The 13,989-nt window shown below is 51.3% G+C and overlaps 1 protein-coding gene across 4 annotated transcripts in view; it reads left to right on the plus strand.

The window, feature by feature from the left end:
- Positions 1–68: 68 nt before the first annotated feature.
- The window catches only part of B4GALT2 (beta-1,4-galactosyltransferase 2), a 78,449-nt gene continuing 64,528 nt past the window's right edge, over positions 69–13,989 (plus strand). For all 4 annotated transcript variants that reach the window (XR_013218669.1, XR_013218668.1, XR_013218667.1 and 1 more), the window contains exons 1-2: positions 69–267; positions 8,181–8,518. Coding sequence is in view for 1 of the 4 variants with exons in the window: in XM_077278333.1 (XP_077134448.1) it covers positions 8,212–8,518 (307 nt within the window). In the remaining 3 variants the exon portion in view is untranslated. The remainder of the gene's footprint in view (positions 268–8,180; positions 8,519–13,989) is intronic.

The raw sequence follows: 13,989 nt of genomic DNA on the forward strand, positions 1-13,989 counted from the left end.
GCTCCGTGTGTTGTCAGGGCCCCGGTGCACACGGGAGGGGCGGGCGGAGGCGGGGGTCTTGTTCTCTCCTCCTCGGCTTCCGTAGTTGATGCTGGGGGATTCGGGGGATTTCGGGCTCGCGGTGACCGGACTGCGGCGAGACACAAAGCATCGGCCGGAGAGATGAGGAGCCCGGGCCGGGGGAGCGGCCAGAGCCGGGCCGGAGAGAGGGAGCCCGGAGCCGGGAAGACGAGGTGACGGCCACCGAGGGTGAGCAACCGGGAGACGGTGAGTGCCGAGACCCCCCCCCCCCCCCCCCCGTCTGTACCGAGACCCCCCCCCCCCCCGTCTGTACCGAGACCCCCCCCCCCGTCTGTATCGAGACCCCCCCCCTGTCTGTATCGAGACCCCCCCTCCTGTCTGCACCGAGACCCCCCGACCCCCTGCATTTACTGACTGTATACGGTATTATATAGACTCCTCTCATACACACACCTGACTGTATACGGTATTATATAGACCCCTCTCATACACACACCTGACTGTATACGGTATTATATAGACTCCTCTCCTCATACACACACCTGACTGTATACGGTATTATATAGACTCCTCTCCTCATACACACACCTGACTGTATACGGTATTATATAGACTCCTCTCCTCATACACACACCTGACTGTATTCGGTATTATATAGACCCCTCTCATACACACACCTGACTGTATACGGTATTATATAGACTCATCTCCTCATACACACACCTGACTGTATACGGTATTATATAGACTCATCTCCTCATACACACACCTGACTGTATACGGTATTATATAGACCCCTCTCCTCATACACACACCTGACTGTATACGGTATTATATAGACTCCTCTCCTCATACACACACCTGACTGTATACGGTATTATATAGACCCCTCTCCTCATACACACACCTGACTGTATACGGTATTATATAGACCCCTCTCCTCATACACACACCTGACTGTATACGGTATTATATAGACTCATCTCCTCATACACACACCTGACTGTATACGGTATTATATAGACCCCTCTCCTCATACACACACCTGACTGTATACGGTATTATATAGACTCCTCTCCTCATACACACACCTGACTGTATACGGTATTATATAGACTCCTCTCCTCATACACACACCTGACTGTATACGGTATTATATAGACTCCTCTCCTCATACACACACCTGACTGTATACGGTATTATATAGACCCCTCTCCTCATACACACACCTGACTGTATACGGTATTATATAGACTCATCTCCTCATACACACACCTGACTGTATACGGTATTATATAGACTCCTCTCCTCATACACACACCTGACTGTATACGGTATTATATAGACCCCTCTCCTCATACACACACCTGACTGTATACGGTATTATATAGACTCATCTCCTCATACACACACCTGACTGTATACGGTATTATATAGACTCCTCTCCTCATACACACACCTGACTGTATACGGTATTATATAGACCCCTCTCCTCATACACACACCTGACTGTATACGGTATTATATAGACTCCTCTCCTCATACACACACCTGACTGTATACGGTATTATATAGACCCCTCTCCTCATACACACACCTGACTGTATACGGTATTATATAGACTCCTCTCCTCATACACACACCTGACTGTATACGGTATTATATAGACCCCTCTCCTCATACACACATCTGACTGTATACGGTATTATATAGACTCCTCTCCTCATACACACACCTGACTGTATACGGTATTATATAGACCCCTCTCCTCATACACACACCTGACTGTATACGGTATTATATAGACTCCTCTCCTCATACACACACCTGACTGTATACGGTATTATATAGACCCCTCTCCTCATACACACACCTGACTGTATACGGTATTATATAGACCCCTCTCCTCATACTCACACCTGACTGTATACGGTATTATATAGACCCCTCTCCTCATACACACACCTGACTGTATACGGTATTATATAGACCCCTCTCCTCATACACACACCTGACTGTATACGGTATTATATAGACTCCTCTCCTCATACACACACCTGACTGTATACGGTATTATATAGACCCCTCTCCTCATACACACACCTGACTGTATACGGTATTATATAGACTCATCTCCTCATACACACACCTGACTGTATACGGTATTATATAGACCCCTCTCCTCATACACACACCTGACTGTATACGGTATTATATAGACTCCTCTCCTCATACACACACCTGACTGTATACGGTATTATATAGACTCCTCTCCTCATACACACACCTGACTGTATACGGTATTATATAGACTCCTCTCCTCATACACACACCTGACTGTATACGGTATTATATAGACCCCTCTCCTCATACACACACCTGACTGTATACGGTATTATATAGACTCATCTCCTCATACACACACCTGACTGTATACGGTATTATATAGACCCCTCTCCTCATACACACACCTGACTGTATACGGTATTATATAGACTCCTCTCCTCATACACACACCTGACTGTATACGGTATTATATAGACCCCTCTCCTCATACACACATCTGACTGTATACGGTATTATATAGACTCCTCTCCTCATACACACACCTGACTGTATACGGTATTATATAGACCCCTCTCCTCATACACACACCTGACTGTATACGGTATTATATAGACTCCTCTCCTCATACACACACCTGACTGTATACGGTATTATATAGACCCCTCTCCTCATACACACACCTGACTGTATACGGTATTATATAGACCCCTCTCCTCATACTCACACCTGACTGTATACGGTATTATATAGACCCCTCTCCTCATACACACATCTGACTGTATACGGTATTATATAGACCCCTCTCCTCATACACACATCTGACTGTATACGGTATTATATAGACCCCTCTCCTCATACACACACCTGACTGTATACGGTATTATATAGACTCATCTCCTCATACACACACCTGACTGTATACGGTATTATATAGACTCCTCTCCTCATACACACACCTGACTGTATACGGTATTATATAGACCCCTCTCCTCATACACACACCTGACTGTATACGGTATTATATAGACTCCTCTCCTCATACACACACCTGACTGTATACGGTATTATATAGACCCCTCTCCTCATACACACATCTGACTGTATACGGTATTATATAGACTCCTCTCCTCATACACACATCTGACTGTATACGGTATTATATAGACCCCTCTCCTCATACACACACCTGACTGTATACGGTATTATATAGACTCCTCTCCTCATACACACACCTGACTGTATACGGTATTATATAGACTCCTCTCCTCATACACACACCTGACTGTATACGGTATTATATAGACTCATCTCCTCATACACACACCTGACTGTATACGGTATTATATAGACCCCTCTCCTCATACACACACCTGACTGTATACGGTATTATATAGACCCCTCTCCTCATACACACACCTGACTGTATACGGTATTATGTAGACTCCTCTCCTCATACACACACCTGACTGTATACGGTATTATATAGACTCCTCTCCTCATACACACACCTGACTGTATACGGTATTATATAGACCCCTCTCCTCATACACACACCTGACTGTATACGGTATTATATAGACTCATCTCCTCATACACACACCTGACTGTATACGGTATTATATAGACCCCTCTCCTCATACACACACCTGACTGTATACGGTATTATGTAGACTCCTCTCCTCATACACACATCTGACTGTATACGGTATTATATAGTCTTCTCTCCTCATACACACACCTGACTGTATACGGTATTATATAGACTCCTCTCCTCATACACACACCTGACTGTATACGGTATTATATAGACTCCTCTCCTCATACACACATCTGACTGTATACGGTATTATATAGACTCCTCTCCTCATACACACATCTAACTGAATACGGTATTATATAGTCTTCTCTCCTCATACACACACCTGACTGTATACGGTATTATATAGACTCCTCTCCTCATACACACACATCTGACTGTATATGGTATTATGTAGACTCATCTCCTCATACTACACCTTACTGTATACGGTATTATCTAGACTGCTCTCATACACACACCTGACTGTGTATGGTATTATGTAGATTCCTCTCTGTAAGGGAAAACACACAAAGTAGGAGCCTGGGGATATGGATATCACCCCGCCGTCACCAATCTGTGACGAATCTTACACAATCACAGCTCTCTTGCGCCCCCCCTTAACCTCAGGACAGTCAGAGATCTTCACCTAGGATAAGTAGTCACCGGAGAGGCTGCGCTGTTACGTACTGGTTATCGGGGCACTCTGCAGTTAGGGTGGTATATACTGTATATCACCAGTCCCAGACCAGGAATATATATATCTCCGGTCCGTCACTGCCAGGATCCCCCAATAACACCAGGATGGTATGCTGCCACCAATTCCTCGTTTGATATAAGCCCGGTCCGTTATCAAGCTTGTATTGGGTCAGAAACCAACCCCAGGTAGTGTATAAGTACTAGCCGGACTCACGGACGTGGGAAATTGGTTTTCGAGATAAAAGAACAGCCCAAAATTAATTGATATTTTATTTGCCGAAAGGAACACTAGATACTACAAATATATACAGAGAAATATGCAGAGATTACAGCCAGAGGTACGGATAAAGGGAGGGTACAGGTTGGGGATAGCAGTTAGCTGTATGTGTCACATTACCGTGTCTTATCACTTGTGGATGGAGGTAAGCTCTCATATCCACAGGCTCGTTCTTAGTTTCTGGTCCATCTCCACACGTGACGTGACACGGCTTCCATGGCAGAACAAAGACAAAGGCTAAAGTTGTGTAGCTAGCTTATAACCCATAGCTCGCCCCCTCCCATATTTGCCATTGCCCCTCTTGGTTGGACTAAATTCTCCGTCCTCGACCTCGTAGCTGCAATAATTTCCAATATCTAGGATGGGTCATAGCTTCCTAGCAGGAGGTCCTAACGGGACGACTGACGTTTCAATGGGTTCATTGGGGCTGGACCAACACGGAGAGTCCAAACTCTGGTCGGCTCAGTGGTTCTGAAGAGCTGGTCTCTGTAGCTCGGCATCCGGGACCGCTAGAGAAATGAGACACTGGGGTGCATGCAGGAGGCTCCCAGGGTTCTGGTGATACTTTGGACTTAACCCTGAGATGCACTGTGCTCTCATAATTCATCTCTAGATGTCGGTGCTAAAGTGTCTGGAGTTTTCCCTTGAAGTAGGCAGACTTGCCCAAAATACAGCAGGGGGTCTCCGCTCTGCTCCTTGTTGCCTCCATTAACACGTGGCTTCTAATTCTCTGGCCATTTGGCGAAAGTTCTGTTCTTTTGGGAATTTTGTACTTATCCCAAGGGTGGGGGCCACTTCAGGAGCAGAGGGAGATCCTGGATAATCTATGGGGCTGAATTCATAAATCCAAAATGGAGTCTCCCTCGTCCGTCACTCTCATACATGCGCTTGACTGTGTATGGTACTACAGTGGGTACGGAAAGTATTCAGACCCCTTTACATTTCACATTGTCTGATTTGCAGCCATTTGGTAAATTCTATAAAGCTCATTTTCTCCTCATTAATGTACACTCTGCCCCCCATCTTCACTGAAAAAAACAGAAATGTAGACATTTTTGCAAATTTAATAAAAAAGAAAATCTGAAATATCCCATGGTCACAAGTCTTCCGACCCTTTGCTAGGAAACTCATATATAAGTCCCATGCTGTCCATTTCCTTGTGATCCTCCTTGAGATGGTTCTGCTCCTTCATTGGAGTCCAGCTGTGTGTAATTAAACTGATAGGACTTGATTTGGAAAGGCGCACACCTGTCTATATAAGACCTCACAGCTCACAGTGCATGCCAGACCAAAGGAGAATCATGAGGTCAAAGGAACTGGCCAAGGAGCTCAGAGATAGAATTGTGGCAAGACACAGATCTGGCCAAGGTTACAACAGAATTTCTGCAGCACTCAAGGTTCCTAAGAGCACAGTGGCCCCATAACCCTTAAATGGAAGACGTTTGGGACCACCAGAAGTCTTCCTAGACCTGGCCATCCAGCCAACTGAGCAATCGTGGGAGAAGAGCCTTGGTGAGAGAGGTAAAGAAGAACCCCAAGATCACTGTAGCTGAGCTCCAGAGATGCAGTAGGGAGATGGGAGAAAGTTCCACAACGTCACCTATCACTGCAGCCTCCACCAGTCAGGCCTTTATGGCAGAGTGGCCAGACTGAAGCTTCTCTTCACTGCAAGACATATGAAAGCCGCATAGAGTTTGCTAAAAAACACATGAAGGACTCCCAGACTATGAGAAATAAGATTCTCTGGTCTGATGAGACGAAGATAGACCTTTATGCTGATAATTATAAGTGGTATGTGTGGAGAAAACCAGACACTGCTCATCACTGCCCAATACAATCCCAACAGTGAAGCATGGTGGTGGCAGCATCATACTATGGGGGTGTTCTTCAGCTGCAGGGACAGGACGACTGGTTGTCATTGAAGGAAACATGAATGCAGCCAAGTACAGAGATATCCTGGATGAAAACCTCTTCCAGAGGCTCTGGACCTCAGACTTGGCCGAAGGTTCACCTTCCAACAAGACAATGACCCTAAGCACACAGCTAAAATAACAAAACCACTCTGTGACCATTCCTGACCGGCCCAGCCAGAGCCCTGACCTAAACCCAATGGAGCATTTCTGGAGAGACCTGAAAATGGCGTCCACCAACGTTCACCATCCAACCTGAGGGAACTGGAGAGGATCTGCAAGGAAGAATGGCCGAGGATCCCCAAATCCAGGGGGGAAAACTTGTGGCATCATTCCCAAGAAGACTCATGGCTGTACGAGCTGAAAAGGGGCTTCTACTCAATACTGAGCAAAGGGGCTGATGACTTATGAACGTCTGATATTTGTTTTTCTTTTTTAATAAACTTGCAAAAATTTCTACATTTCTGTTTTTTTGTCAGACAAGATGGGGGCAGAGTGTACATTAATGAGAAAAAGATGAACTTTATAAAATTTACCAAATGGCTGCAATGGAACAAAGAGTGAAAAATGTAAAGGGGTCTGAATACTTTCCTGTATACTGTATATAATTATTCATGTACAGCCTGTATAACCTGGGTATCTCCTGTGTATAATGCCGGTATAACCTGGGCATGCCCTGTAGATGATGCCGGTATAACCTGGGCATGCGCTGTAGATGATACCGGTATAACCTGGGCGTGCCCTGTATATAATGTCGGTATAACCTGGGCATACCTAGTAGATGATGCCAGTATAACCTGGGCGTGCCCTGTATATAATGTCGGTATAACCTGGGCATACCCAGTAGATGATGGCGGTATAACCTGGGCGTGCCCTGTTGGTGATGCCGGTATAACCTGGGCGTGCCCTGTATATAATGTCGGTATAACCTGGGCATGCCCTGTAGATGATGCCGGTATAACCTGGGCATACCCAGTAGATGATGCTGGTATAACCTGGGCATACCCAGTAGATGATGGCGGTATAACCTGGGCGTGCCCTGTAGGTGATGCCGGTATAACCTGGGCGTGCCCTGTATATAATGTCGGTATAACCTGGGCATACCCAGTAGATGATGCCGGTATAACCTGGGCGTGCCCTCTAGATGATGCCGGTATAACCTGGGCGTGCACTGTAGATGATGCCGGTATAACCTGGGCATCTCCAGTAGATAATGCCGGTATAACCTGGGCGTCTCCAGTAGATGATGCCGGTATAACCTGGGCGTGCCCTGTAGATGATGCCGGTATAACCTGGGCGTGCCCTGTAGATGATGCCGGTATAACCTGGGCGTGCCCTGTATATAATGTCGGTATAACCTGGGCGTGCCCTGTATGTGATGCCGGTATAACCTGGGCGTGCCCTGTATATAATGTCGGTATAACCTGGGCGTGCCCTGTAGATGATGCCGGTATAACCTGGGTGTGCCCTGTAGATGATGCCGGTATAACCTGGGCGTCTCCTGTAGATGATGCCGGTATAACCTGGGCGTGCCCTGTATATAATGTCGGTATAACCTGGGCGTGCCCTGTATATAATGCCGGTATAACCTGGGCGCGCTGTGCTCCTCACTCTCTGCTCTCCTCCCCAGCACCGTGCTCCGCCCGCGGGGCTGATGGAAGATGAGCAGGCTGCTGCTGGCCGTCACTCTGGAGCGGGTGTGTAAGGCGGTGCTGCTCCTCTGCCTCGTGCACTTCGTCATCATCATGATCCTGTACTTCGATGTCTACGCTCAGCGCTTGGACTTCTTCACTCGCTTCAGTGTCAGGAACGCGTCGCGGCTTCACCCCTACTACAACTTCACCCGGCCCAACGGGACCGCGCACAGCTACACCGCCGAGACCCTCCCTGGCAGCGCCAGGCCGGACCCCAACCAGACGGCCACCGAGAAGCCCCTTCCTCCATGCCCAGACTCCCCGCCCGGCCTGGGTAAGTGGCCACCTACACTGCTGCACTGACACACTGTAACAAATCCACAGCTGTGAGAAGATGCAGAGCAGGACAAGCCTCCACGGTCCCTCCTACTGACAGCAAGCAGAGGTGTGGAGGGGGCTGGGGTCTATAACTGGAGTAGTGGTCCCTCCCCTGTGCCCGGATCATCGCCCCACCAGCCTGTCACATCGGACCCCCCACCTTCACTGCAGGGGGCCACGAAGGCTGCTCCGGCCACCAAGGGGAAATGCTCACAGCTCCACCCCTGCGGTACAGTCACTGGGGGACAGGCATGATGTGACCGCAGCTCTGGAGGTGACTGGAGGGTAATATGTAACAGCAGAATAGTGACCGCAGTTCTGGAGGTGACTGGAGGATACGTAACAGCCAAATAGTGAGTGCAGCTCTGGCGGTGACTGGAGGATACGTAACAGCCGAATAGTGAGTGCAGCTCTGGAGGTGACTGGAGGGTAATATGTAACAGCAGAATAGTGACTGCAGCTCTGGAGGTGACTGGAGGATACGTAACAGCCGAATAGTGAGTGCAGCTCTGGCGGTGACTGGAGGATACGTAACAGCAGAATAGTGACTGCAGCTCTGGAGGTGACTGGAGGATAGGTGCCCGCGGTTGGTCGCACCCTGCTGGGAGCAGCGCCTGTCTTGTGGGCTCCAGCGCTTCCGGCGGGGAACCCGGGGTCTGCCTCTCTTCTCCCCGGGGAGGGGCAGGCTTCCTGGGAGGCCGGCATGGCTTCCCGGGCTTCTGTTCCCCGGTCTGTGCCGGCGGGGGACGGAGAGCGGCGGCGGCGGCTGGCCCGGGAGGGACTGGGGAGGTCGGGACGGGTGGGAGGAAGCATGCCCACCTGCTCCGGCCCTGGGGCGGCTCGTCGTCTGCCCAGAGAGGGAGACAGGGGCGCCCCGGGCCCCGGGGGGGAGGGCCCGGGAGCATCCTGGGGGGAGAGGAGCTCCGGCGAGTCCACGGGTGCCTTCTCCCGAGTGGTCGCCATGCTACGTGAGTACGAGGACGCCGGCGGAGCGCTGGCCGGGCTGAAGGAGAAGCTGCGGGAGGCTCGGATCCTGGGCGCCCGGGCCTCTGGCGGGGAGAGGCCCGTGGCCTCCCGGGGGTTCGGGGCCCTCAGAGATGAGGTGGCACGGTTAGTGCTCCTCCGGGAGGGGATTGAGAAAAGTGCAGGTCCCTTCCTGGAGAGGTTTAAGAACCAGTGGCAGTTCTCAGAAATGAAGGGGTTAAATACCTCAGGAGAACCGCCAGCCGGCGTCCTAAGCGACGAGGAGGAGGACGACGACGTGGCTGTGACTGGAGTCCTACAAGCTGGAACCAGCCGGGAGAGTGAGCCGCAGAGCCGACAACAGGGAAGCGGCCTCCCGGCACGGCAGAGGACTCCGACAGCACAGGCTGGAGTGTCAGCGGAGGAAGAGGAGGAGGGCGGTCTGCTACAGGAGATCAGAGAGCTGGAGTCTCCAGTGAACCTGGACCGCTTCTCCTTTGGTGAGGACGAGCCAGCAGAGGAAACAAAGAAGAGGAAGAAGACGACGAAGGAGACCGCACGGGAGGTGGTGAGTTACAGATATGTACTGATGGATGATGTTACACCTACCACCTCCTGTGTAAACCCCACCAAACCTAAAGGCACGGGCTCTGCAGTGGGTCCGGGGCATAGGCAAGGTGGGGAGAGGAGGAGGACGTCCGGCGGTGCTGCCGTCTGTGCGGGGAACAGTGCAGGGGGCGAGGCTGTGGTGGTACTCATGGCGCCGGACATAGGAGACCGCGAGGAGTTTCCCTCCCTGCCCTCTGCGGCTAAGCCGGTTATCACCGGGGCTGAGGGGGGCGGGGGGGATGTCCACGCCGTTGCGAAAGGGGGACGTTGTGGGCAGACTCCATCCCTGCTCACTACGGCTGAGCCGGCCGACGCCGGGGCTGTGGGGGGCAGGTCCGAGAAACATGGTGCGGCGAAAAGGGGGCGCACTGTTGTGACAGGGGCGCAGTGCGCCTCAACAGAGAAGAGACACGCGGCTGCAATAGGGGAGCAGCGTGTCCAAAAAGGAAAAAAAAACAGGAAACATCATCTGCAGGGAACACTGGGCGCCCTGCTGCGACGGGAGGACAGAGTGCTCCAGCACCCAAATGTGACACCAGGACCCCGAAGTCTGTGGGTGCAGGGCAGGCGGCGCCCCCCAACAAGCAGCGGGCCCAAAATAATAAAGTACAAACTGCTGCAGTGGGGGGGCAAGGCGCTCCAAAGACACAACAGAGAGTCAGCACCAATCAAGGGAAAACGGGTGTGGTGCTGCACCCCTCCCCCGGTCCAGCAGGTGTGAGTGCAGAGAAGCTAGCAGACACAAGTGAGGAAGGAATGGATGTGACTGTGGCAGGTGCAGAGAACACTGGGACAAATGGTGGTGACAATACTGTAAAAAAGTGACGGGAAGTGGTGGCAGTGGTAAGGGGAATGATGGGAGTAGTGGTGGAGTGAATGATGGGAGTAGTGGTGGAGTGAATGATGGGAGTAGTGGTGGAATGAATGGTGGGAGTAGTGGTGGAGTGAATGATGGGAGTAGTGAAGTTGCAAATGATGGGAGTAGTGGTGGAGTGAATGAGGTGAGCATTACTGGTGTTGGTGGAGGGGAAGCAGGTAGTGGTCCCGCTGCCCCCCCAGCAGTGGCGGGGGCTTCAGCCCCAAGCTATTCAGGAGCTGTCACTGCTGGGGGTAGTAGTGCGCCCTTGTCTGGTGACCCTGAGGATGGTGACTTGCAACAGTGCTTCCTGGACACCCTGAGGAAAGGGGAGAGTTCTATCAATGTAGAGGGGAGGGAGGTTGATCTGTCTTTCTGGATAGAGAGACACGGTCTTTCCGCCTTCCGAGATAGAGGGGCAGAGACTGTCTGGTCTCTGCCGACACCGGGGCAGAGGAGTAACCGTAGGAACGTGGCCCGTCTCCAGTGGGTAAGCAAGGATGCCTGTCCTGATCGGTCAAAGGTTGCTGAGCTCCTGCTGGGGATGGGCTTCGTGGAATATGACATCTTCGCCTTGATCCATCCCTATGGGACCTCCTACTTCGATGTCAGCTTCCTGAGACCGGAGGGCCTTGAGCTTTTCTGGTCTCGCCATGAGCTGGCTCGGGGTCGCCCCAAATGGCAGGGTTTCCACACTGTAGCAATATCCCACCAGAACTCGGTCAGGAAGGTGACCGTTTTGACCAGTAACGAGTCACTTTCCTGTGTAGACATCTCCACCTGGGTTGGACGATACGGCGACATCGTCGGTATTCCCGAGAAGACCCTCGATGAGCATGGTATCTGGTCAGGAGCCTGGACCTTCATGGTGAAATTTAAGGTTTCAGGAAACACCGTTACCCATATCCCTTCCTCAACATTTTTGGGGAGGGACAGGATCTTGATTTTCTACCGGGGGCAGCCTAAGGTCTGTCACAGGTGCGGCAGCCCCACACACTTCAGTGCGCAGTGTACCACCCAGAAATGCGCACTGTGTGGGGACCTCGGCCATCTTGCTGCTACTTGTGGCAGGATTAGGTGTAACTTGTGTGGTGACCTCGGTCACCCGTTCAGTCGCTGTCCGCGTTCCTTTGCCAATGCGGTCCTGAAAGCGGCGAGTGCGGGACAGGCGAAAGCCGGGACTAATCTCGCCGGTGAAGGGACCAGTAGAGGCAGAGGAGGCAGGGAACCGGTGAGGAGCAGGCTGCCGCCATCCAATATCAGGCGGCAGGAGCAGCGCCATGGGAACAGGGGGCAGGGAGTAATGACCCTAAACTCTGACCCGGGTGCTTCACTTGCAGCTGAGGATCCTAAAGACGGCGAATTGAACGAGGAAGTCAAGAGACTTGAAAGGGAGGAGCAAAAGGACGCCATGTCTGCCCAGGAACCTTCATCCGGTGACAGTCTGGATGAGGGAGATGGGGAGTGGTCACAGCAAAAGAAAAAGGGTAACAGGAAAACAACTAGGGATAAGAGGGGGTCTGGGCCTCGAGCCTCCTCCTTGGAGTGCGACCCCTCTGACTCCGTAGGCCTGGTACAGGTGCCATTGGAAGGTCCAGCCGCCCCCCCTCTGGTGAATCTCTCTAACCGGTTCCGGGCCCTCCAGGACTCCCCTCCAGAGGGGGGCGATGGGGACCCGGGGCCGGAGGTTGCGGACAACGTTGGGGCTCAGGAGGTCGCTGGGTCTTCTTCTCAGGGGGCAAATACAAAGTCTTCTGGGGGGGGGGGACTAACTCAGGACCACCAGACAAGGGCCAGAGTGTATGTAAGGAGAGAATGGATGAGTCTGTTTGTCTTAAGCGCACTAAAAACTCATCATTGTCAGAGGAAGAGGGTGAAACTGTTGGGGGTGGGAAGAAAAAGGCTAATTCAATCAATCATCATGGCGGCACCCACCCCATTGACGCTGGCAACCATTAATGTTGCCAGCATAAAGTCAGATGTGGCAAGGTACACGGCCTTTCATTTTCTCGGCCAACTTGACGCCGACATTTTGTTTTTGCAGGAGACCAGGTTGACCGACCTATCAACCATGCATAAAGCAAGGCGGGCACGGGCCCTCCTACTGGTCTCTTGCGGCCGAGCCGTATAGCGGGGTGGCGGTCCTTTTTAAGACCGCAGCGGTTGAATGCAGACGATTGATCGAGTTAGAAATGGGGAGATGCTTGATCCTAGATGTCTCCATTGGGGGACAGGAGCTTCGGCTCATTAACATCTACGGTCCCCAGTCCAAGTGGGACCGCAAGTGTCTCTTCATGAAGATCAAACCTTTCTTATTTTCGAGTCGGCAGGTGGTCTTTGGAGGGGATTTCAACAACGTCACGAGACCCTGTGATAGAGGAGGTTCCGGAGACCGGCTGGCTTACGATTGCGTCGCGCTAAATAGGATAGTAAGTGAGGCACGCCTGGTGGATGTCCACATCCGGCACAACACAGGCCACGCGGGGTTCACCTTTTTTAGAGGTAGTCAGTGCAGGTCTAGGATAGACAGGTTTTATTTGAAGGAGGATGCCGTCTCCTCGCCGTTGTCGGTTGTGGAGGTGGAATTCTCCGATCACTGTTTGATTATGTTTTCTCTGAGCGTTACAGAGACTCCTCGGATGGGAAGAGGTTATTGGAAGCTGAATTCGTCACTCCTTGAGGAAGAAGCTGTAAGACGGTCCTTTGAGGAATTTCTTCAGAGCCAGGTACCGCTGCTGGGCCTAAGTAACACTAAGTCTGAGTGGTGGGAGATGTTCAAACATCGGGTGGCGAGATTCTTCCGGCAACTCTTGAACCTCAGAAGCCTGAACAGGGATCGCCTGTATCAGAGCCTGAGGAGGAAACTCGAGCATCTTGTCTTGACTGGGGGTAGCCGCGAGGCTATCTCCAGTGTGAAATCCTTGCTAAAGAGGTGTCCGTACGATAGGCACGCATCTTTGGTTTTTGAGAGGGATTACGGGAAGTACTACTCGCCCGAC

The sequence above is a fragment of the Ranitomeya variabilis genome, chromosome 8 (assembly GCF_051348905.1).
Source record: "Ranitomeya variabilis isolate aRanVar5 chromosome 8, aRanVar5.hap1, whole genome shotgun sequence".
Taxonomy (NCBI): domain Eukaryota; kingdom Metazoa; phylum Chordata; class Amphibia; order Anura; family Dendrobatidae; genus Ranitomeya; species Ranitomeya variabilis.